Source organism: Rhinopithecus roxellana, chromosome 7 (assembly GCF_007565055.1).
Source record: "Rhinopithecus roxellana isolate Shanxi Qingling chromosome 7, ASM756505v1, whole genome shotgun sequence".
In the NCBI taxonomy this organism is placed as follows: domain Eukaryota; kingdom Metazoa; phylum Chordata; class Mammalia; order Primates; family Cercopithecidae; genus Rhinopithecus; species Rhinopithecus roxellana.
This window is the reverse complement of record NC_044555.1, coordinates 68,254,483-68,279,837: the sequence shown is the minus strand read 5'-3', so window position 1 is coordinate 68,279,837 and position 25,355 is coordinate 68,254,483. Positions and strand designations below refer to the sequence as shown.

Below are 25,355 nucleotides of genomic sequence, written 5' to 3'. Positions count from 1 at the left end.
GGAATCAAGTCCACGAGCAGTCTTGAAAGAGCTGACTCTGGCCACTGGCTCAGGCCTATAATCCCAGCACTTTGGGAGGTCGAGGCGGGCGGATCGCTTGAGTCCAGGAGTTCGAGACCAGCCTAGGCAACATGGCGAAATCCCGCCTCTACAAAAAAAAAAAAAAAAAATACAAAAAATTAGTTGGGTGCGGTGGCGTAGGCCTGTTGTCCCAACCCCAGTGGGGGCTGAAGTGAGAGGATCGCTTGAGCCCGGGCTGCCGAGGCTGCAGTGAGCCATGCACTCCAGCCTGGGTGACAGAGTGAGCCCCTGTCTCCCAAACAAACAAACAAACAAACAAAAAGAGCTGACTCCCTTGGAACAAACTAGCTTGGCGGGGCTTGAGCTTTGAAGTTTGGGATTGCGGGAAGAGAGCAATGGAGCCAGATAAAGTTCGGACCTGCTCCCTTACGGCAGGAAACGGAGGGCCAAGGGCAGTTTCGAAGCAGGATCAGATCTACATTTTAGTTAGATATAACCAGACGATCTCTAATATCCTCCCTCCTCCCTGAGTTTCTGTAAGTGCCAAATGCGATGTACAGGAAGCAAGCGCGGGGGTGGAGGATGTCAGGGTTAAAGCAGAGAAGCAAGAGGGGGTTAAAAACATTGTTGGAGGCCGGGCGCGGTGGCTCAAGCCTGTAATCCCAGCACTTTGGGAGGCCGAGACGGGTGGATCACGAGGTCAGGAGATCGAGACCATCCTGGCTAACATGGTGAAACCCCGTCTCTACTAAAAATACAAAAAACTAGCCGGGCGAGGTGGCGGCCGCCTGTAGTCCCAGCTACTCCGGAGGCTGAGGCAGGAGAATGGCCGTAAACCTGGGAGGCGGAGCTTGCAGTGAGCTGAGATCCGGCCACTGCACTCCAACCCGGGCGACAGAGCAAGACTCCGCCTCAAAAAAAAAATAATAATAATAATTGTTGGCTCTTCCCAACTCAGTATTGCTGCCTGGCTGGCTCGAGGGAACACGAAAAAAGGACAGACAAAATACGTTGAAGAAATAACATTAAATATTTATTAAAATGTATTCTATTGATTATATAATCATCTGTACGTGAGATTGGAAGTAGGCTCACTTTGAATTCTCCTTGAGGGCAGGGATGTTGTGTAGTTCATCTTTGTATTCCCAGCACCTAGCACAGAATCAGGCACACAGGAGACGCTCAACAAATATGGGAGGAGGAAGGGCGGAAAAAGTGGTGGGAAGAAATCGCCCTTAGGAGACACTCTCCTTCCGCCGTGGTTCTCCAGCTCCGGACTTCCGACCTCCCACCAGCAGATGGCAAGAAAGAGTCCCGGCGCGCCAGCAAAGGGCTGAACTGGGCGGAGCATCTGAATAGCCGGCGCGCGCAGTCTCCGGGCCCAATTTCTACGCGCACCGGAAGACGGAGGCCCTCTTTCCTTGCCTAACGCAGCCATGGTAAGCTGTTTACTTAGCGAGCTCCTAGGACGTATCCGCCTCCATCCTCCCCGGGCCGGGACTGCCCGAGGTCTCGGGACTCCTACTGGGGATGGCCGGACAGAGGCGAAGGGATCACGGCCTCCGTGGTAGGCCGGGACGGGCTCCAGGGCGCAGAGCGAACGCTGGCCTAGGGTTGGGGAGGCGCGGATCTGGTGCTGCTGTTGGGAAGGCCTCTGTCTCTGACCCGGCCACACGTCGTGTTCCCGGGAGAAGCTGGTTTTCCTCCCGAGCCGGAGCCGCGGCTGGGCCGGGAGCAGAGACTGCGAGCCCGAGGCGGGTGGGCGCTGGGTCCGCCCGGCGGAGAAAGATTTTCTTTGTCATTGTCTTTTTGGCACGGCCCGACTTTACCATGTGTGGCCGGTAAGCATCTGGACACAGCATTAAAGAGGCTTCCTTACTCTTAAAGTAAAATTGGTGTCAGCTTTTGGCTTTAGTGTACGAAGGAGCAGCACATGTGTTTGTGCGGGTGTCAGAATAATCTTGTTCCAGACGTCAAAAACACGGTAATAAACTGTGAAAACTTAAGAAACACAGGCAGACTCCTGGCTCATTTCTGTTGCTGTGCGTCCCCCGGCCATTTCACTAGTATGGTGTCCTGGAAAGACCCTAAACTCTAAACATGAAAATGTTTATGCAAGTAACATGGAAATACTGTAGCAAGGTTCTGAAAGATAGTAATCAGTAAACGTTCTGAACCATAGTAACCAAGAATCTTCTCTGTTACAATAAGACTTGTTGCAGCTTATGGATCTCACGGTATTTGCTAGGTAACTGTTTGCTGCTTCTGTTTTATCGGAACTACACTTCTTTAATATTGTCCACATTTTGCTGAAGATGAAACTAAACAGAGTTATTTCTAGAAGTTACACACTAGGTTTTGTAAGCTGCTCTGAAACCTGATTAACAGCATTGCAACCTAAAACTTTCAGGCTCGTGGTCCCAAGAAGCATCTGAAGCGGGTAGCAGCTCCAAAGCATTGGATGCTGGATAAATTGACCGGTGTGTTTGTAAGTATCTTATATAAATATTTCCGTGGCCGCTGTTTTTAATGCCTCCCAGGACTCATTTGGGGACCAGGCTAGGGGAGGAATATCTGTTATTGGCTTCCTCTGCTCTTGAAGGAGCTGTGCTATCTAGCTGTCCCCCACTTCCAGTCTGTTTAATATTTTTGTACCTCGTTTATTCCACATACCACATAGTACATTTACATGGACTCAGGATTCATGTTCTTAATGATCCTAGTCCTCTGACAGGGAAGATGCTGTAAAACTTTAAGGTATGAAATAGTTTTGGAAGCTTTTTACACCTCCTGTGTAAAAGCCCAAGTTGGGTGTAATGGACAGTCTTGGTGTTCAGTTAGTGGATCTAGTGGACTAGGAGGTGGGTTTGAGTGCTTGAGTGAATCCCAACAGTGATTATCATTTTTAACGTTACAGGCTCCTCGTCCATCCACCGGTCCCCACAAGTTGAGAGAGTGTCTCCCCCTCATCATTTTCCTAAGGAACAGACTTAAGTATGCCCTGACAGGAGATGAAGTAAAGAAGATTTGCATGCAGCGGTTCATTAAGATCGATGGCAAGGTCCGAACTGATATAACCTACCCTGCTGGATTCATGGGTAAGTGGAAGTTTTAAATACTCTGGAGATGCATATGGATGGAAACCTTATAGTATCCGAATACTACTGTCTTGATCATATCTCTAACCTTGTAATCTGTCAAGTCTCTCAGAAACAGCCTGACCTTCCCTCTGTTTTTTACTTAAATAAAAAATATGCAAATAAAAATGAAATGTTTCTCAAAACTAAATTTCTATTCACTTTTAAATTTTACATGCAGTCATAAAAACAGCATCTTGAAATATTGAAGATCTGGCCATGATCTTTAATCTTTAGAATCTTTGTTTGATTAGAACTGGGAGGCACATGGGGGTTCTTTTTTTGTCTTAGAGAGCTATGGTTGTTGCTTGGCATGAGGTAGTGGGGATCACTGTATGTAGTAACGGGTTACTGCTTGATTTCAGATGTCATCAGCATTGACAAGACGGGAGAGAACTTCCGTCTGATCTATGACACCAAGGGTCGCTTTGCTGTACATCGTATTACACCTGAGGAGGCCAAGGTGAGTGTGGCAAGCAAACTGGGTCTTTACTCAGTATAGTTACTTAGTTGTAAGGGCCTGCATTCAGTGCGAGTGCTGCTTACAATGAGGTGGGTATTGATTACTTAAAATCTCATACCTATTAATACCAAGCTAACAATTTGATGAGATTCTGTCTTACATGTAAATTTATTAAAAGTCTGGCTGATAGCTGTAGAGCATTGCTGGATACCTAAAATTGACCCCTATTTGAAGTTAACTTCCTCAGCAGATTTTCTTTTTTTGTGGTAGAAATGAATTTCAGTTGAACTGTGACTTCCTGGTGTCTCTTAAGAGTCAAGGAGAATGATTTCTGGGAACTTGTTTATTGGGTACCTGAAATATGAGCCCTTTGCCGAGTCTCCATTTGTGGGGGTAGCTTTACTTTGGGGAGGGGAAGGTGTCGATGGAGGAAATGGACAGTCCTTGAGGCACTAGCTTGAGGTTTAGAAAAAGATTACAGTCTTTGATTATTTAATCCAGTTTGTTTTGATGGCTTTACACAAAAGTTTAGGGCTGTTTGGATTATTGGCTGTAAATGAAGGTTAATTTAATTGGCTTATGTGGCTCCTAATTTCCTTTTGCACAACCTTGTTAGCAGGCTGGAGGGCACATCCAGTGGCATCTGTGATGATTTGATATCAGCGAGTAGAGATCCAAAATTGAAATGCTATGTGAAATATTTGTTGATTGGATGAACTGGTAATACAATTGCTGTTGGTGAAACGAAACTCAGTACAGGGAGCTATTAAGATACAGTCAAGTTGAAGGGAAGAATTCCCAGGGCCCCGTAAGGCTTAAGGAGCCTGGGAAACTGGAGTGGCATTTATGTTGGAGGAGTGGAGGGCAATGGTGGATGTTAGAGGATGAGCCTAGAGAAGGGCTGTATGCAACATACACTTGAGGGTGGAAAGAATGGTCAGCGCCAGAATTATTCTGCAGCAGTTAGGGAACCCATGGTTCCTGTGTAGGGTTAAAAAGTATATGTGAGATGGATTGAATGTGGTTAACCCTTGTATTTTTCTAGTACAAGTTATGCAAAGTGAGAAAGATCTTTGTGGGCACAAAAGGAATCCCTCATCTGGTGACTCATGATGCCCGCACCATCCGCTACCCCGATCCCCTCATCAAGGTGAATGATACCATTCAGATTGATTTGGAGACTGGCAAGATTACTGATTTCATCAAGTTCGACACTGGTAAGCATCCTCTGTGCTACCTGGGTACCCTCTTTAAGGCCTAGATCATTATGAATTGCACAGGGTCTGGGTATCTTTTTATTAAAAACCATCTGCTCTGATCCCCCAGGTTTGTTTATAGCCAGAGGCACAAATGCTCAGAATATTCATTTCTTCTTTTAAATTGTGTTTTATAGAGGGGTTTCTTACTGTGTTGCCCAGACTGTTCTCGAACTGATTATAGGTGTGAGCCCTGGGAGTCCTAGCATGGGCAGCAGTTCCATATGAGAAAATGCAAATGGGGGGAAAAGGAGGAATAAAATTTGTTTTGGACCCATCTCTGAACTGCTTGTCATTTGTTATATTGGGTTGAAGCAGATGATTTCTTCCTGCCTAGGTAACCTGTGTATGGTGACTGGAGGTGCTAACCTGGGAAGAATTGGTGTGATCACCAACAGAGAGAGGCATCCTGGATCTTTTGATGTGGTTCACGTGAAAGATGCCAATGGCAACAGCTTTGCCACTCGACTTTCCAACATTTTTGTTATTGGCAAGGTAAGTCTGGGTTTTCTTTCTCTCTAGTCCGGGGAAGTATGTCAATGCAAATGGGTGCTGGGATTGCAGCATCCAGGCTTCTCGCTGGCTCTGCTGAACCTAGTGCAAAGCCTCTTCTGGATAGGACTCACGCAGAGCTGGGCTGAGTTATAATGATTAGCCTTAGGTACTACTAAACTTTGACTCCCTTGAATAAATGGTGGGTACCTGCTATGTACAATAAACTTGTAAGATATTAATTATGAAGGGCATACAGTGAGTTTCATAGGACAGCCCCAGAAACCCAAGCAGTGGGTACTTTTGGTAACCAGCATCCGTGTCTTAAAACTGCCTAGCTGTTGCCAAGTGCTCTCACAAACAGACTTCAGTTCTGTTAAATGAGGTGACAAGTGTAGCATGTGCCAAGCCACTATGAGTTGATGTGTGGTGGGTTTTCATTCTCCTTGTTTTCTCTTCCAGGGCAACAAACCATGGATTTCTCTTCCCCGAGGAAAGGGTATCCGCCTCACCATTGCTGAAGAGAGAGACAAAAGACTGGCGGCCAAACAGAGCAGTGGGTGAAATGGGCCCCTGGGTGCCATGTCAGACCTTTGTACGTAATTAAAAATATTGTGGCAGGATTAATAGCATTCTGGTTTTCTCGGGGGGGCGGGGGGGGTTGTTTTTTTTTAAATTCAGTTTCCTGCTATTTTACTGCATAACATGAACAGTGATTAAATTCTCAGGCAGGCTTAGGCAGTCTGTGTTATTGGCTGGGCTTAGTCGGTGGTGGGAAGTAGAAGATAACCAGACTTGGGAAAGGAACAGCAACTAACCAAGGAGTAGAGAGAGCCAAGAAATCCCAGAGTATTGATCTCGCCCCTCGACTTGGCCAAGAACTTCTCTACCCAGTGGGCCCCTCTGCCCTGTTAAGCTCCCTTGGCTTTTTAAAAATCTGCCCTCATTTTCATCTCCAGTCTTTATTGCACTAGCCCATCCACAAGCCTGGCTCATCTGTTTTTCCCATTCCTGTGCCCATCTTGCCAAACGCAGGATGAAAATCTCCAACTGCCCTTAAAGGTCATCATAAATGAGCTGTTGTTGTTGCAAAGCAGTGCACTTCCATGGACTTAGTGCCCTTATTAATCTCCAGCTGCCGCTGCAGTCCTCAACTTTGTTTTTCAGAGGACAGAGATGTAGAACATAAACTTGTTCTTGCTTGCCCAAATGTGTCAGATCATGTCAGGTTTGCTTGCAAGTCTCAGGAAGATGTGCCCCTGCTTCGTAGGGTCTACTGTCACACACCTTTTCCTCAATCCAGTCCCTCCTGTCTGTGTCAATTATCCTGCCTTGTGATTTCAACCTTTTCTCAACCTGCTCTCTCGTTCCTGTTACCCTATAAAGCATGTCTTCCTGCTAAAAATGAAAACCTCCTTTGCCACCTATAGCAGGGCTTTTCAGCTTTGATACTGTTAATGTTTGGGGCGACATAATTTGTGGGCAGCTGTCCTGTTCATTGTGTGATGTTTAAAAATATTCCTATCCTCTATCCACTAGATATCCGCCACCCACCCCCTGAGTCATTATACCAAAATTACTTCAGACATTGCCAAATGCCCTCTGGGAAGCGAAGTTGCCCTGTGTTGAGAGGTACTCCCTTGTAAATGCTGTATCTCACATCATGTTTCCCAGGCATAATGGTTTAGTAGTGGATAAGAGGCTTGCAGAGGCACTGTGCCTTAGGGCAGTGTCTCTACCTGGCAGCATCCTGGGCTTTGAGTCAGCAGACTACTTGGTCTTGCCAGAGAAAATCAGCTAAAGGAGGCACGCCCAGGGGTCCTGAAGCCCAGATTTGGTCCTGTAGGACTTCTTTGCCATTCATATTGCAGATGCCAAAGCACGACTGGCTGGGGTCCCATTAATTTTTTTAAGAGACAGGGTCTTGCTCTGTCACCCAGGCTGGAGTGCAATGGTTCAGTTATAGCTCATTGCAGCCTCAAACTCCTGGGCTCAAGAGATCCTCCAGCCGCAGCCTCCTGAGTAACTGGGACTATAGGCACGCACCGTGACGCCAAGTTAATTTGTTTCTGTAGGGAAGGTCTTGCTACATTGGGCAGGCCAGTCTTGAATTCCTGGGCTCAAGTGGTCCTCCCACCCTGGCCTCCCAAAGTGCTGGGATTATAGGTGTGAGCCACTGTACCTGGGCCAGAAAAGGAATCTCTGCAGGGACTGGACCCAGCTAAATCAGGGATGGGAAAGGTGTGTGAGTAGGCTTGCCAGATATCTTGCTTTAAGAATGGTTCTCTTGCTGAGAATGGAGCTCATCCTGGTGGCCAGTTGTGATGAGAGGCCAGGTCAGAAGTAACCTTATGGTACCCTTCAGAAACAGGCAGGTGAGGCCGGGCGTGGTGACTCACACCTATAATCCCAGCACTTTGAGAGGCCAAAGCAGGTGGATCGATTGAGCCCAGGAGTTTGAAACTAACTAGTCTGTGTAACGTGGCAAAACCCTGTCTACCAAACATTGGCTGGGCGTGGTGTCATGCATCTTTGGTCCCAGCTATTTAGGAGGCTGAGGTGGGAAGATCACTGGACCCTGGGGAATGGAGGTTGTAGTGAGCAATGATTGTGCTACTGTACTCCAGCCTGGGTGACAGAGTGAGACCCTGTCTTAAAAAGAACAGGCAGGTGAGACTAGGAAAGGCCAGAGGGCAGGACTCTAGCCAGCAACCTGGATGCAGGATCCTGAATGCTGGTAGGCTGGCTCTTGGTGCTACGCCACCCAACACATCCTTGGCTACACTTTGCTTCTTTCTAGGTACTAAAGTCTCTGCTCAGCAGATGATAGAAATTTAGCTAAGGGAATTTTAGCCAAGAGACCAAAGCAAATAGGGAAAATGAGAAGCCTCAGAGTTCCTTTCACATATACGATGGTTTCCTAGATGCTAATTGGTGAACCAGTTAGCACAACTGGAGAATTGGTGTGTTCAGCTGTGGTCTCATAGGGAGATACGGGGTTTTGTTTAATTTTTATTTTTGGAGACAGGATCTCACTTTGTCACCCAGGCTGGAGTGCAGTGGCAGGATATCATGACTCAATGCAGCCTTGACGTCTCAGGCTCAAGTGATCCTCCCACCTCAGCTCCCTGAGTAGATGGGACTATAGGAGCACACCACCATGCCTGGCTAATTTTTTTTTTTTTTTTGATAGAGATGAGGGTCTTGCTATGTTGTCCAAATTCCTGGGCTCAAGTGATCCCTCTCAAAGTGCTGGGATTACAAGCAAGAACCATTGCGCCTAGCCTGGGAGATTTCTTTTCAAAATTTTAAACTTCTTGTGGTTTTTTATTTATTTGTTAAACTAGCACAGGGATTTTTGTTTTGTTTTGTTTATTTTGAGACAGAGTGTCGCTCTTATTGCCCAGGCTGGAGTGCAATGGCATGATCTCAGCTCACCACAGCCTCCGCCTCCCAGGTTCAAGCGTTTCTCCTGCCTCAGCCTCCTGAGTAGCTGGAATTACAGGCATGTGCCACCACGCCCGGCTAATTTTGTATTTTTAGCAAAGACGGGGTTTCTCCATGTTGGTCAGACTGGTCTTGAACTCCCAACCTCAGATGATCTGCCCACCTTGGCCTTCCAAAGTGCTGGGATTACAGGCATGAGCCACGGCACCCGGCCGGGATCCCCCCCCCCACCACCCCACTAGCAACTTGGAAGATTTCCATTCTAATACCAGGCAGGTGGACTTAGCCCAAGGGCCTTGAATCATCTAAATGAGCTACAAATTTCCAAATAAAATGGCTTGTGTCTTTGTAAGGCTTTTAAAGCCTTCCAATTTGCTTCATATTCTTAGAGCTGAAGGAAACCTTTGAGATCATCTCAGCAGTGAGCCAAACAGAAGTCCTGAGATGAAACAGACTGAAGCCAGCAGAACTTAACCAGGTTTAGTTTACATCCCTGTGCCTCCAGCCAGGCTAGGCCTCACATCTGAGTCAGAGTAGCACAATGCAGCACAGCTTTGAATAAGAATAACAAATAGCTAGGATATATAGAATAGTTTACAAAGCCATTTTGATTTTTTGATACCCAAATCCTGTATTCTTTTCCCTAAACCAGATAGAGAAGAGTGATACCTCCCTCCGGCCTGTCTGTTTATACTGTCCCCATCAAACTCCAGCCAAAAGCTTTGGACACATCCTTGATTCCTGTCCTTTTATCAGAAAATCCTGGTGACTCTACCTTCAAAATATGTCCAGAATCCATATTTAGTGATACTTAGAAATAATTGCTCGATTTTGCACAATCATACAGCTTTTTATGGAGTCCTTATCTTTGAGGATACATAATAAAGGATTTGCAGAAGAAATGATGAGCAGTCTGAAATTTGCTTCAAGTCTGGGTGCAGTGGTTCATGCCTGTAATCCCAGCTCTTTAGGAGGCCAAGATGGGAAGATCATTGAGGCCAGGAATTCAAGACCAGACTGGGCAATGTAGAGAGACACACCACCACCTCTACAAAAATTTTAAAAATTAGCTGAGCGTGGTGGTTCTCACCTGTAATTGAAGCTACTTGGGAGGCTTAGGTGAGAGGATAGCTTGAGCCCAGGAATTTGAGACTACAGTGAACTATGACTGCAACTGCACTCCAGCCTGGGTAACAGAACAAGACCCTGACTCAAATAAAAATGACCATGTATTGATAATGTTGAAGGTGAACGATGGGTAGAAGGGATTCATTACCCTCTTCTGTATATCTTTGAGATTTTTCATAATAAATATATAAAGGAACAAATAGCACAATGTATGCCCTCCTCCCAGATAATATCAGACCACTTCTCACCTGCCCACCCTGGTCTGAACCACCAACAACTCTTGCCTGCACACTAGATTATAGATAGCACCAGCCCATAACGGGTCTCTTGGCTTCCATTCTTGACCCCTCCAGTCTCAACCCAGCTGCCGAATGGGATCCTGTTTAAGATAGGTCAGGTCACTCCTCACTCATGCTCCTAAGTAAGCTCCCATCTATCTCAACTCAGACTAAAAGCCACAGCCATAAGAACCTGCGAGGCCCTCACAGTCTGCCTTCTCACCTCATTTACCTGTTCCCTGAGTCAATCTGTTTAGCCACACTGGCCTCTTTGATGTTTCTTGAACACAAGAGGCATTCTGCCTCAGTACTTTGCATTGATTCTTATTGTAGTTTATATTATGAACATTCTCAAATATGCAGGAAAGTTGAGACAGCAGTATAGTGATTACCTATATAGACACCAGCTGGATTCAATAATGGCTAAGATTTTGCCATATTTGCTTTATTTTCATGCCTGTATATGTACACAAACATCTGTTTTTCTGAACACTTCGAAAGTAAATTGCAGCCAGGCACGGATGGCTCACGCCTGAAATCCCAGCACTTTGGGAAGCCAAGGTGGGAGGATCTCTTGAGCCCAGGAGTTCAAGACCAGCCTGGGCAACATAGGGAGACCCACCAACTCTAAGAAATACAAAAAAGTTATCTGGATGTGATAGCACTGGCCTCTAGGTACAGCTACACAGGAGGCTGAGGTGGGAGGATCACTTCAGCCCAGAAGGTGAAGGTTGCAGTAAGCTAAGATTATGCCACTGCACCCCCAGCCTGGGTGACAGAGTGAGACTGTCTCAAAATGTTTTGAGATGAAGTTTCGTTCCTGTTTCCCAGGCTGGAGTGCAATGGCACAATCTCTGCTCACTGCAACCTCCGCCTCCCAGGTTGAAGCAATTCTCCTGCCTCAGCCTCCTAAGTAGCTGGGATTGCAGGTGTGAGCCACCACACCTGGCTAATTTTTGTAGAGACGGTTTCACCATGTTGGTCAGGCTGGTCTCGAACTCCTTACCTCAGGTGATCCGCCCTTCTCATCCTCCTGAAGTGCTCTGATTACAGGCATGAGCCACCACTCCTGGCCTCAAAATTTTTTTTAAAAAAGGGGTGGCTGGGTGCAGTGTCTGACACCTGTAATCCCAGCACTTTGGGAAGCAAGGCGGGCAGATCGCGAGGTCAGGAGTTTGAAACCAGCCTGGCCAACGTGGTGAAATCCCATCTCCACTAAAAATACGAAAATTAGCCAGGTGTGCTGGTGGGCAACTGTAATCCCAGCTACTCAGAAGGCTGAGGCAAGAGAATTCGCTTGAACCTGGGAGGTGGAGGGTGCAGTGAGCCGAGATTGTGCCAGCACACTCCAGCCTGGGGGACAGCAAGACTGCATCTCCTGGGGGAAAAAAAGGGGGTTGGGTTGGGGGGGCACGTGTTCTCAGGACCTCCTGAGGGCTGTGTCACAGAAAAATCAAAACGGTGTTTTAAAGTACATTGCAGACATGATCTCAGGTTCCTGGTACCAAAAGGTGGCAAGTGCTGGGTCTGAGGGACTCCACCCAAGGAGTTAATTTCCATGCTCCCTTGAACATAAACTGGATATCCAAGAGTGATGCTATCTTTTCAGGTACAACTTTCTCTCCCGAATCGGAAATCCACTCATCTGCTCCAGGTTGTTTAGCTTGGGAAATTCCCCAAACACAAACATCAATTTTAAAGCCCAAAGGTTCTGGGCACGGTGGCTCACACCTGTAATCCCAGCACTTTGGAAGGTGGGCGGATCACCTGAATTCGGGAGTTCGAGACCAGTGTGGCCAACATAGCAAAACCCCATCTCTACTAAAAATACAAAAATTAGCCGGGCGTGGTGGCTGGCACCTGTGGTCCTAGCTACTCGGGAGGCTGAGGCACAAGAATCGCTTGAACCCAGGAGGCGGAGGTTGCAGTGAGCCAAGATCATGTCACTGTACTCCAGCCTGGGTGACGCAAAGCAAGACTGTCTCAAAAATAAATAAAATACTATTAAATTTAAAAATACTCTATTGTGAAGTCCATGTAGCCAGTTGATTCTCACAGAATGCTTCTATTGACTTTTGCCAAACTTTCATATCCATAGCCAACCTATGGTTATGGTTGCAATTGACAAAAGAACGTTAGCTCCCATGAGAGTATTGGTTGATATTTTTGTTTGCATTAACAAATAAGACAAAAGTGAAACAGCAAATACATATATGTTGGAACTTCAACTCACCTGTCGACGTGAGCAGCTTTTTGCTGACTTGGAGAATAGTTCTTAAATACTGAAAGAATATTTCCTTAATTTTAAACTTTTTTTTTAATTTTTAGAGACAGGGTCTCTATTGCCCAGGTGGGAATGCACCCTGCTACTCACAGGCACAATCACAACACCCTGCAGCCTTGAACTCCTGGGCTTAAGTGATCCCCCTGGGACTACAGGCACATGCCATCACCCTTGGCAATTTTTTTGTACAATTCACAATGTAATGGCTACAGTGACAGCACATTTCTAAGTTTAACCTGCGTTTTTAAGCATTTTCTCCATCACTTAACTAGACAATCACCAAAACAATTAACCAAATTCTGATTTGTAGTGTTTGCCAATTTCCATGGCTGATTTGAGGCTACCAACATGTCACTGAACAAGGAGTTGGGAGATGCACGTAGCACACCATTACATAGCATTTCTATCATGCAGATACAACAAGTGTGAATAACTTCAAGGGCATCATAGAGAATAGTAAAATGTAGGAAAATAATTAGGAAGTGATGAGATTTTAGTATTACCTTTTTTTTTTTAGACAGTCTCGCTCTGTCAAAACATATATATATATTTTTTTTTTGTGTGTGTGTGTGTGTGTGTGTGTGTGGTTTTTTTGAATTTTTTGGCTGGGCATGGTGGCTTATCCCTGTAATTCCGGAACTTTGGAAAGGCCATGGCAGGAGGACTGCTTGAGCCCTGGAGTTCGAAACCAGCCTGGGTAAGATGGCAGGACCCCCACCTGTACAAAAAAAAAAATTTTTTTTTGCCAGGCACAGTGGCTCAAGCCTGTAATCCCAGCACTTTGGGAGGCTGAGATGGGCGGATCACGAGATCAGGAGATCGAGACCATCCTGGCTTACATGGTGAAACCCCGTCTCTACTAAAAAATACAAAAAACTGGCCGGGCGAGGTAGCTGGCATCTGTAGTCCCAGCTACTCGGGAGGCTGAGGCAGGAGAATGGCGTAAACCCGGGAGGCGGAGCTTGCAGTGAACCGAGACCGTGCCACTGCACTCCAGCGTGGGCAACAGAGCGAGACTACGTCTCAAAAAAAAAAAAAATTTTTTTTTTTTCTTGACAAGGTCTCACAGCACTGATTTCGGCTCACTGCTGCCTGGACCTCCTGGGCTCAAGCAATCCTCCCACCTCAGTCTCCTGAGTAGCTGGGACTACAGGTGCACGCCACCATGCCCAGCTAATTTTTTTGTGTGTTTTTTGTAGTGACAAGGGTTTTGCCATGTTGTGCAGGCTGGTCTCAAACTCCTGAGTTTAAGCAATCTACCCACCTCGGGCTCCCAAAATGTTGGGATTACAGGCGTGTAACACCGCACCCTGCCAAAATGTTTTTTAAAAATTAGCCAGGCAAGGTGGTATGTGCCTGTATTCCCAGCTATTTGGGAGGCTAAGGAAGGAGGATCCCTTGATTTCAGGAGTTCAGGGTGGCAGTGAGCTATGATTGCACCACTGCACTCCAGCCTGGGTGACAAAGCAAGACCCTGTCTCTAAAAACAAAACAACAAAAAAAGAGGATTGTGCTATGTTGCCCAGGCTGGTCTTGAACTCCTAGCCTCAAGTGTTTCTCTTGCATCAGCTTTCTGAGTAGCTGCGATTACAGCCTGAGACACCATGCCTGGCAAAAATATTTTTAATATTGATTTTTTTTTATTTTTAATGAATGCTGAGAAAATTCCTGAAGATTTAACAATTGGCCCTTGGGAGCTGGTAGGAGCTGGTTCCAGCTGGTATGAGACCCAGCAGGCTGCCCTGATTCTGGCAAGTGTGCCTGCCACCTCAGTACTCCTCACATGGGCACTCCTCCATTCCTTCTGCTACCTCTGCCGTGGGCTACTTTCTGTGCACCTAGCCTAGTCCCTCTTCTGCAGGCTGCTGCCCACTCCCTAGAGCTCAGCTTGACATATGTCACTTTCTCTTCAAACCCTCTTGTTCAAAATCACTGCCTGTAGAATCAAGTTCAGATTCCTTGGGCTGTACTTGCAAGGCCTCCCCAGTGTGGTGCTCAGCTATTTTTTCAATAGAAAGACAACAGTAGCGTGCAATCCCAAGTTTCTCTTTACCACCACGACTTCTTTCTTGGGCATCAGGCCCCCATAGCCACCTGCTCCCTGGGTGTCTCCTGTTGGATGGTCTCCTGATTTTCTTGTAGGGCCTCAAATTCACCCTATTCCCTTTTCTCTTCAGACTCTTTGGACACTGTTTCTTCTCACAGGAACATTTTTCTTCCACTCTGCAACCCTGCTAGTCCCTGCTCCACTAACTTTTTTCTGGCGGACTGTCATCCATCCTTCAGGTCTCAACTGAAACATTGCTTCCCCTGGGAAACCTCCGGGAAGGTGAGGGACCTCATGCACACCATTTCTCTCTTCTTCCCATCATAGAATTTGCCACATTGTATTAAAATTGTCTATTTGTCTGTCTCCCCCAGGAGATTGTGAGGTGCATAAGGCTCATCTTGTTCACCACTCTATCCCCAGCACCTAGCCTGTTCACTGGCACACTGTGGGTGCTGAACAAATGAACAAATTAATGAGGTACATCCAGCAGTTCCCCTATAAACCCGCCCCCACATCTGTCTGGTTTCCTTGCTGTTCCCCTAGCACACCTTGTACTTTCTCTCTTCTGAAAACAAAAACAAAAATCCATAGTTTTTGTTTGTGCTTAAGGGTCAAAGTCAGAAAATGTCACCTTCTGAAACTGGAACTAATAGAATCAACATTGAATAGATGAGATCAGCCATCTGCAAAATAATCCACTTTAAGGGTTGGTTTGTAAATATGATACCAATGAGATGAGGGTGCTTCTCAGGTCTCTATGGTGACCAGCATGTTGCTGCAGGCTGGGAATCTGCCAAACATAAAGAAAGTGATAATGTCAATCAATTGTAACCTGATTGCTAGAGATAATGCTGTATAAACAGGAGGGCCCTTGTCTGCATGGGGTCTTGACAAGAGTTGAGCTAAAGAGCAACAAATTTATTGTGTCTGATCATCATTAAGTGCTACATGCAGCCCTTTGCAGTTTAAAAGCTCCTCCTTGCAGTGAATTTCCATGACCCTGAAAAATTGGGCTTATTTGCCATTTTACTGGTGAAGAAAAATGTCCACACCTTCACTAAGCCTGCAGGAAGTGAGAAGGTTATGAACTCAAGGACAGAAGTACTTCTAGGGCAGACACAGCAGCTTTTGGCTTTGAAGAGGTTTGGCTTGGGCCCTCAGACCCCCTTGAAGGGGGACAGGTTGTCATGGGGTGGGGCACTGAATGCTGCCAGGTTGATCTCTTGTTCATTCAGCAAACATTTATTGAACCACGACCATGTGCCCAGCAGAGCACTAAGAGCTTGGAATACAGTGGTAAGACATAGAGCTCTTTGTCAAACTGACGACCTAAGTTCAGGGCTGTGACAAGTAAACAATCACAAATATGTTGTGATGGGTGGTCTGAGAAGGGAAGCACGAGGCCCATAGAAGGGACACCTACACGGGTCTAAGGGGAGGGTCTGGGAAGGCTTCACAGAGGAATTGGTGCCTTAGGCTGACTTAAGCATCTGAAGGGACTTAGAGACAAAAGGGAGCTGGAGGAATCAGAGGTTGAGGAGAGAAGGACTTTCCAGGAAGAGATGGCAGAAAATGAGAAAGCTTGGGAGTGAGGGTGTATGACAAGTAAAGGCAAGGGAAGAGGGGTGAGGAGGAGTTGTAAGAGGCGAGGCTGGAGAGATCATCACAAAATCCAAATTAATATCATCATAACCTCACAGTAATAACTTACAATATAACAAATCCATCATATTAATCACAATTAGTAATCGTTAGTTGATTAAATCAATACTAAATCATATTACTGGTACTGACAACTTTATAATAACCAAGTCTAATTGGCAGCAAGTGGTTAAAGTGCTTACGTGCAGGACACCCAAGTTGAGCAGGTTACACACCCTCTCTCCTCTCTCACCCTAACAACAGTCCTACCAGGGAGGTACTGTTCTCCCACTTTACAAATGAGAAAGTTGAAGATTGAAGATGTTAAAAAGGATACCAAAAGTCACATTCGCTATGAAATGGCTGGCCTGGCATTAGAATTGAGGTTTATAGGGACTCCAGAACCCATCCTGTAAAATGATTTGCCTAATAGCATTAGGTCTCATTACACATGTACAAAAATTTGGACTTAAACAGAAATAAAGTCATCCATGAGTTCTGGACAGGGGGTCAACACCCAGATTTTGCTTTTTTTTTTTAATTTTTTTGAGATGGAGTCTCCCTCTGTCACCTGGGCTGGAGTGCAATAGCACGTCTTGGCTCACTGCAACCTCCGCCTTCCGGGTTCAAGGAATTCTCCCTGCCTCAGCCTCCCGAGTAGCTGGGATTGCAGGTGCCTGCCACCACACCTGGCTAACTTTTTTATTTTTAGTAGAGACAGTTTCACCATGTCCAGGCCAGTTTCGAACTCCTGACCTCAGGTGATCCACAAAGTGTTGGGATTACAGGCATGAGCCACCGCGCCCGGCTAAATTTTGCTTTAAAAACTCTCTCTGGCTGCCCGGTGAAAGCAGCTGGTGGAAGCAGAGAATAGAGGCAGAGAGGGCCACGGAAGGCTTTTGCCTTTTACTTCATCTCTCAGGTAGTGTGGCTTGGCCTAGGGAGATAGCCGTGGGGACAGAAAGAAGGGATTGGCTTCATGCAATTTGTAGGGGGTAAAATTGGCAGGCCTTGGTGACTGATGGGATGTGGAGAGTGACAGCAAGGAAAACTTGAGAATGACTGCCTGAGTTCTGGCTTAAGCAAATGGATGAGTAGGTGGCAGAGCCATTTGTAGAAAAGAACATGAAAAGAGGAAGAGGTCCGGGAAAAGACACCCACTGAGTTCACACTGTAGGTGGAGGGCGAGGTACACACGTGGAAGACACTAAGGAGGAGGGCCTTGGGAAGCAGTTGGAGAGATGGTTCTCAACCTCAGAGGAGAGGTTCCGACTAGGCATCAGGATAAAGAAGGTAACTGGAGCCCTGGAGGGATGAGGTCTCTCAGGCGTGCCATGCCCCCGAGTGAGAAAGGCAAGGGCTGAGGATACCCTGATGCACACTATTTGAGGGAGGACAGAGTGAAAGGGTCTGCAAAGAGCCTGCTTGTCCCCATAGGAGAAGATAGCTGGCAGGCCCAAGGGAGAGTTGAGACTTCAGTTCCTTGAACTGAAAGGACCTTTAGAAAACATTTGATTAAAACATCTCATTTAGAGATGCCTCCCCTCAGAAGGACACAGGGCGGCACCACTGCCAATTTGAGCACTCTTGTATCTTGCAGCTAGGATGAAGACTTGGGGCTGGGTCTCTAGCTGTGGGGAGAGCTACCCAAACAACCAATCCCACTCTCTTAACCCAGCTCAGCCCCTTTGGAATACAAGGCTCTTATCTGTGTAGCAATGGTTTGATGTAACTGTTGAAGAAACACTACAGCATAGCGGTTAAGGATACAGCCTCTGGGCCAGGCGCAGTGGCTCGTGCATGTAATCCCAGCACTTTCGGAGGCCGAGGCGGGCGGATCACTTCAGGTCAAGAGTTCAAGACCAGCCTGGCCAATATGGTGAAACCCCATCTATACTAAAAAAAAAAAAAATAGCCAGGCGTGATGGTGAGCACCTGTAATCCCAGCTACTCAGGAGGCTGAGGCAGGAGAATGGCTTGAACCCAGGAAGCGGAGGTTGCGATGAGCCAAGATTGCACCACTGCATTCCAGCCTGGGCAATAGAGCGAGACTCCATCTCAAACAAACAAACAAAAAAAGGATATAGCCTCTGTGCCAGAGTACCTGTGTTCAAAACCCCCACCAACATTCACTAGCTGTGATAGTGGGCAAGTCAATTCACCCCCCTGATTCTCAGCTTTCCCATCTGTAAAAGGGGATAATAATTGTACCAACTTCATAGGGTTTGTTGTGAGGATAAACTGTATTAGAACACTCCCTGGCAACTATTAATAGTAAACTCTGGGCCAGGCGCAGTGGCTCATGCCTGTAATCCCAGCACTTTGGGAGGCTGAGGCGGGTGGATCACCTGAGGTGAGGAGTTCGAGACCAGTCTGACCAACATGGTGAAACCCCGCCTCTACTAAAAATATAAAAAATTAGCCTGGCGTGGTGGGCACCTGTAATTCCAGCTACTTGGGAGGCTGAGGCAGGAGAATCACTTGAACTTGGGAGGCAGAGGTTACAGTGAGCCGAGATCCTGCCATTGCACTCCAGTCTGGGCAACAAGAGCGAAACTCCGTCTCAAAAAAAAAAAAAAAAGTAAACTCTATTGAGTGTTAGCTGATCCTGGCCAACAAGAATGTATTGTTTCCAATTACAGTTTCCAAGTCCATATTCTCTGGGGCCTAACTGCTCACTAAAAATGCTTAGGGCATTCATAAAGCGGGATGACAACAAAAGTGTTTTGGAAAATAATATGATAATTGAGATTTCAAACAACTCAGTCAAAGTAGTCATCACAAGAAAAAGCAGACTTGGTTAGACTTTCTTTCCCTTTTGTAAAAAAAATTATTTTTTATTTTCTGGCAGGAACTTATAGAGCATTTCTTACCCTCTACAGTTTGGTATAATTTTTATTTTGAATCACATAATGATAATGGGAGTATTAAGTAGGGGGTGCAGGGGACAAAGTAAAACCCAAATGTTTTAGAGCCCCTAAGTCTTAGTCTCAGATAATCCCATTTGAGCCTTGCATCAAGCCTGTGATGGAGGTATCATTTACATCCTTCTTCACAGAGGTGGAAAATGAGACTCAGAGAGGTCAAGAACCTGGTCCAAGTTCACACAATTAATAGGGATGAGCTGGATGGGAACCCAGGCAGTCTGATGTCAGAGCCTCTCGTGAAGTGAGGGGTTAGTGTTTGTGGTTCTGGAGGCGGGGTAGGGTTTCCTCAGTGTGGGCCTAACAGTCCCATATAAGGGGGATTCATGCTTTTGTACAAGGAGTAAGAGAGTAAGGGGGCCCCTGGTGGCAGGCCCTTGGCTGGGGGCGATTCAGGCCAGAATGCAAAGATGGTTCGAGAGGCCTTTTGGAGAGTCTCTTCCTTGGGGGCCATATGTTTGCAATCAGTGTGTGTGTGGCTGTGGGGGGAGGCCTGTTCTGGCCAGTGGCCAAGCCAGATGTTTGCTGTGTGATTCACACAAACACAAACCTCAGTAAATCCTCGGCGTACTGGGAATTTTGTGTGCCATAGTTATGACCTGCTTCATCCCGTAACTCAGAAGGTTTCAAAGGTCCTCTGGGCCGGGACTGGTCCAAGGCAGAGCTAGGGAGGCGGAAGGTGGACCTCTCATCCCCTTACGCCTCCCTTTTGGGGTCCCTTTCCTTACACAGGACTTTCTTTCCATCACACAGTCCACATTCTCCACACCCTCTCCTCCTGCAGCCTTCCCCAACCCCGAGACTTCCACTAAGGCCTGCCTGGCTATTGGCTTCATTTCCTCCTACCTGTTGTGCACCTCTTTTCTGCCTAGCAGAGCCCCACTCATCCTCCCCAGCTGCCTCCAATCTCAGCTCCGCTATGAGGCTTTTCCAGCTTCCTCAGAAAAGGAAGGTCAAGGGAGCAGCAAGTGCTCAGGAAGCACCTAGTCTGTGCCAGCTGTGGAACTGGGGTTTTACATAATCATTTCATTAAATCTTCACGACAGCCCCATGCACTCCTACAGAAGAGGAATCTCGGGTTCAGAAATGGCAAGCAACTTGCCCAAGGTCACAGAGCTAAGAAGGGCAGGGGTGTAGCCCAACTTAACTCCCGAATCCCTATGAACTTGAACTGTCCATTTCACACCACACTGCCTGCCTCAAGACACCTTCCTCCTTGATCATCTTCAACTCTTTTTGTTTTCCATCCCACCCCATGTCCAGTCCATCAGCAAATACTCTTGGCTCCACCTTCAAAATATATCCAGAATCCACCACTTATCATCATCTCCATAGCTGCCACCCTGGTCTAAGTTCCAATCAGCTTTCATCTGGATTACAGCAATGGTACTCTAACTGCTCCTTTGCTCCTAACAGTGCTCCTAATGACTTTGCCCCTGCCCCTCATGCCCTCCCACACACACAGTCTATTCACCACACAGAAGCCAGAGGGATTCTGTTATAACACGAGTCAAATCATGTCACTTTTCTTTTCTTTTGAGACGGAGTCTCGCTCTGTCACCCAGGCTGGAGTGCAGTGGCACCATCTCGGCTCACTGCAACCTCCGCCTCCTGGGTTCAAGCCATTCTCCTGCCTCAGCCTCCAGAGTAGCTGGGATTACAGATGCCCGCCACCGATTACAGACGCCCGCCACCTCGCCCGGCTAGTTTTTTGTATTTTTAGTAGAGACGGGGTTTCACCGTGTTAGCCAGGATGGTCTCGATCTCCTGACCTCGTGATCCACCCACCTCGGCCTCCCAAATTGCTGGGATTACAGGCATGAGCCACGGCGCCCAGTTATCATGTCACTTCTCCCTCAAAGTCCTTCAATGGCTCTTGTTACATTTGTAGTCTAAGTCTTTAATGTCAGCCTATATAGCCTAGATGATCTGTTCCCAGCTCTTTCCTATTCTCTCCCTTGCTCTGTTCCAGCTACTCTGGACTCATTGCTATTCCTCCAACATGCCAGAGCCTGAGGGCCTTTGTACCTACTGTTTCTTCTGCCTGGAACATTCTTGGAAGTCTGCATGGCTTGCTGCCCCACTTGTTTCAGGTCTTCATTCAAAACATACATTCTCAGTGAAACTCTCCCCATCATCCTGTTTCAATTTGCAACACCTACTCCACCAACACTTGTTATTCCTGCTCTCCTGTTTTTTTTTTTTTTTTTTCTTCTCCCTTGTAACTGTGATGGTTAATTTTATATGTCAACTTGACTAGACTGTGGGTATTCAGATATTTGATTCAACATGATTTCTGGGTGGGTCGTGAGAGTGTTTCTGGTTGAGATTCACATTTGAATTGGTAAACTGAGTAAAGCAGGGTGCCCTCGGGCCTCATCCAATTCGTTGAAGGCCTGAATACAATAAAAGGCTGAGTAAGGAAGAATTCTTTCTCTCTGCCGACTTTGAGCTGGGACATCCATCTTCATATTGGAATTATACCTTGGCTCTCCTGGGTCTCCAGCTTGCCAACTGCAGAACTTGTTCTCAGCCTGCATAATCATGTGAGCCGATTCCTTATAGTAAATATATACATGTATGTTACATATGTGTATAATCTAGAGATCCTGTTTGTTCGATTTCTCTGGAACACACCAACTAACAGTACTTTGGCTATTTTTAAAAAATGTGTTGCCTGCCTCTACTCTAAGGTAAACTTCACGATGGCAAGGATTTTTGTGTGTTTTGTTCTCCAGTTTTTCCTCAACACAATGCCTGACATATAGTAGGTGCTTAATAAGTATTGGTTGAATGAATCATAGCCCTTTATGTTTGACTTTCCCAGGAGTCTGTGAGCTACTTCACTACAAGAACTTGGAGTCCTCGCCTTTGCATTCCCGGTGCCCAGCAAAGTGCCCACCTCCAAAGGTGCCCAGTAAATATCAAACAAAATGCCTTCATATGATCCATCCAGAAGAACGTTGGAGTTTCTAGAACCAAATTAGGAGGACTGAGCCTTCTTCAGTCCCTAATTCAGGAGCACCACCTCTCTGCTTTCCCCCACCTCTCCCTGAAACCCCAGTCTTGCCGTGGCTGTTTGTCTGCTGTGCCAGGCCTCCTTCCCTGCCTCTCAGAGTCCTCTCTCCCTTCCCCCATCCGCCCCCTGCTCGCCCGCCTGAGTACAGGCTATTATCTGGGGGTGGTAATTATTGCGAGTAAATTGGAAGTTGTTTTGCACAGAGCTGTCTCACGCAGGTCGATTTGTATGCTTCCTGGGCACTTCTGACACTCCAGAAATGCCATAGCAACGGCCGGGCGCCGCCGGGCTCACTGATGGCAGGAGATCAGGCGGGAGAGCGGTGCGCCGTGGGCGGGGAGAGGGGAGGGAAGGCGGCAGGAAAGGCCGAGGGCACCACGCGGCAGGGAAGCCGCAGCCTTCTCAGCCACCACCTGTCTGAGCCTCGATTTCCCTGTGGGTGACACGGGGATGAGAACCTGCAACCAAGCTGTTGAGGGGCATAAACGAGCTAATGGCTTGAACAGTTTGTAAACTAAAACGAGGGCCAGCTGGCATTACAATGAACCATTATTATTATTATTATTATTATTATTATTATTATTATTAGAGATGGGGTCTTGCTCCGTCGCCCAGGCTGGAGTTCAGTGGCGTGATCATGGCTCACTGCAGCCTCGACCTCCTGGGCTCAAGCGATCCTCCAATGGACTATTATTACCACGACTATTCTTTTTCCTGGTATTGTCTTCCTTCTCCCCGCCTTTCTGCGGCTCTGCCCCCACCCGCCTCGCCGCCACCCGACTCCTCCCACCTCCTCGGACCCCCGCCCTGAGCCAGTGCCCGCCCGAATCCCCCGCGGGAGCAGGGTTCCTGCTGGCCCTCCTTTATTCCGTGCAAAATCACAGCCCCTGGGACACCTTTTGGAGATGAGGCCCACAGAGACACCGCAAGCTCATCCTGCAGGGGCAGAGCCGCTGATTAAATTATATTCACTCTGCCTTTCAGTCATTCAGATTGGCTGGGATGAGGCCAGCTGGAATTAGTGAGAAATTTGAAGCGGAGAATATTGACAAAGAAAGGCTGTTTTATTGCCTGCAATGACACAGGATATTTCAAAGGCAGCTCAGCAGGTCAAGGAGAGCTTAGTTCGTGAATAGATCAGACTTTTTGCTAATTATTTGGATAGACACAGATCTCAAGTTTTAAAAATCAGTTTTGTTTCCTTCAGGGACTTGAAAAACAACCCTTTCTCTCCCCAAATCTGAGATCCTTACCAGGTGAAGGCTTTGAAAACAAGAAAGTGCTGTTAAACTATTCATTAATTCCAAATTTTTTTCAGCACCTACTATGTGCTAGGACGATTGTGACTTTTGAAAATACAGACATGGAGCTGATATCTACAGGAGAAACAAACAACATGAAAGTAAACAGGGAAACAGACACTTTTAAATCGTGGTAAGGACTCTGAAATAGTAGGATTAGAGTGGTGGGGGTAGCTACTTTAAAGAAGGTGGGTCAGGGAAGGTCTCACAGGAGAGATGGCTGATTTCTGAGTGATAAGAAGGAGCCAGCCATGCTCAGATTTTAGGGTAAAGTGTTCCTGGCCAAGGGACAGCAAAAGCAAAGACCTGGTGGTGGAAATGGGCGTGATTGTTCAAAGAACAGAAAGAAGGCCAATGTGCCTGAAGAAACAGGGTGAGATTTCGAAATCACATAGGGACCTGTAGGCCTCAGTGAGGAGTTTGGATAGTATTTCCAGTGTGTTGTGAACTCAATGAAAGGCCTTAAGCAAAGGAGTGACCTGATCTGCTTTATGTGTTTTTTGAAAGGATTATTGGGTACTGTTTGAGGAATGGATTTTCTTTTCTTTTTTTTCTTTAAGACAGGGTTTCACTCTGTTGCTCAGGCTGGAGTGCAGTGGCATGATCATGGCTCACTGAAGTCTCAACCTTCCAGGCTCAAGTGATCCTCCCACCTGAGCCTCCCATGTACCTAGGACTACAGGCATGCACCACCATGCCCAGCTAGTTTTGTTTTTGTTTTTGTTTTTGTTTTGTAGAGATGGTGTCTTACTATGTCACCCAGGCTGGTCTTGAACTCCTGGGCTCAAGTGATCCTCCCACTTCAGCTTCCCAAAGTGCTGGGATTACAGCATGAGCCACCACGCCCCACGTGATTTTCTTTTCTCTTTTTCTCTTTTTCTTTTTTTCTTTTTTTTTTTTTTTTTTGAGATGGAGTATTGCTCTGTCGCCCAGGCTGGAGTGCCATGATGTGATCTTGGCTCACTGCAATCTCTGCCTCCCGGGTTCAAGCAATTCTCCTGCCTCAGCCTCCCCAGTAGCTGGGATTACAGGCACACGCCACCACGCCTGGTTAATTTTTAGTAGAAATGGGGTTTCACCATATTGGTCAGGCTGGTCTCAAACTCCTGACCTCAGGCAATCCACCTGCCTCAGCCAATCCACCTGCCTCAGCCTCCCAAAGTGCTGGGATTACAGGCATGGGCCACCGTGCCCGGCCTGATTTTCTAATAAGAAAAATTGACTGGGGAACAGGAATGGGAATAGGGAGACTAGTTAGGAAACCATTGGTAAATTCCAGGTGACTTAGGCTTGGGTAGTTGCAGTGGAGTGGAGATAGGTGGAGAGATTCAGGATGTATTTTGGAGAGAGCCAACAGGGCTTGGTGATGAATTGGATGAGGGACAGAAATGATGTTTCTAGTTCCTAGCTTTTTGGCTTGAGCAACTGAGTGGTGCTGTTTGTAGAGCTGTGGAAAACCAGGGCAGATCAAGTTTGAGGGTGGGTTAGGAACCGATAATTCTCTTTTGGACGTTTTCAGTGTGAAATGTCAGATGTCGGGGGGACTTGATATAGGGGTCTGGGACTCCAGTGAGAGGTATGGACCTAAGAAAGATATTTGGGTGTCCTTAATATTCAGTTAAGAGCCCTTGGATTCTTGGTGACTTGCTCAAAGCTAACACAACTAGAACAGAAACGTGGTGAGATACCTGTTGTTATGAACCACACGTTTGTGTCCCCACTAAAGGCATATGTTGAAATTCTAACCAGAAATGGGATGGTATTAGGAGGTGGGGCCTTTGATAGGTGATTAGGTCATGAAGGTAAAGCCCTCATAAATAGGATTAATGTCTTATTAGAAAAGACCTGCAGGGACCGGGCACGGTGGCTGATGCCTGTAATCCCAGTACTTTGGGAGGCCGAGGTGGGCAGATC

The 25,355-nt window shown here is 46.8% G+C and overlaps 2 protein-coding genes across 5 annotated transcripts in view; both read left to right on the top strand.

The window, feature by feature from the left end:
• The first annotated feature begins 1,332 nt into the window (after positions 1 to 1,332).
• RPS4X (ribosomal protein S4 X-linked) lies at positions 1,333 to 22,340 on the top strand. 3 transcript variants are annotated; one of them, XM_030933933.1, is made up of 8 exons: positions 1,333 to 1,460; positions 2,432 to 2,509; positions 2,939 to 3,119; positions 3,524 to 3,621; positions 4,667 to 4,838; positions 5,215 to 5,372; positions 5,832 to 5,964; positions 21,949 to 22,340. In XM_030933933.1, the coding sequence occupies exons 1-7, from the start codon at positions 1,458 to 1,460 to the stop codon at positions 5,931 to 5,933; spliced, it is 792 nt and encodes a 263-aa protein (XP_030789793.1). In that variant the 5' UTR covers positions 1,333 to 1,457; the 3' UTR covers positions 5,934 to 5,964; positions 21,949 to 22,340. The 3 variants fall into 3 exon arrangements, with proteins under 3 accessions (XP_030789793.1, XP_030789794.1, XP_010373274.1); XM_030933934.1 differs by lacking the exon at positions 21,949 to 22,340 and adding an exon at positions 9,469 to 9,487; XM_010374972.2 differs by lacking the exon at positions 21,949 to 22,340 and having other exon boundaries at positions 5,832 to 6,001.
• A 426-nt stretch (positions 22,341 to 22,766) lies between these two features.
• The window catches only part of ERCC6L (ERCC excision repair 6 like, spindle assembly checkpoint helicase), a 59,541-nt gene continuing 56,952 nt past the window's right edge, over positions 22,767 to 25,355 (top strand). For both annotated transcript variants that reach the window (XR_004058355.1, XR_004058354.1), the window contains exon 1: positions 22,767 to 23,574. The gene's annotated coding sequence lies outside the window, so the exon portion shown is untranslated. The remainder of the gene's footprint in view (positions 23,575 to 25,355) is intronic.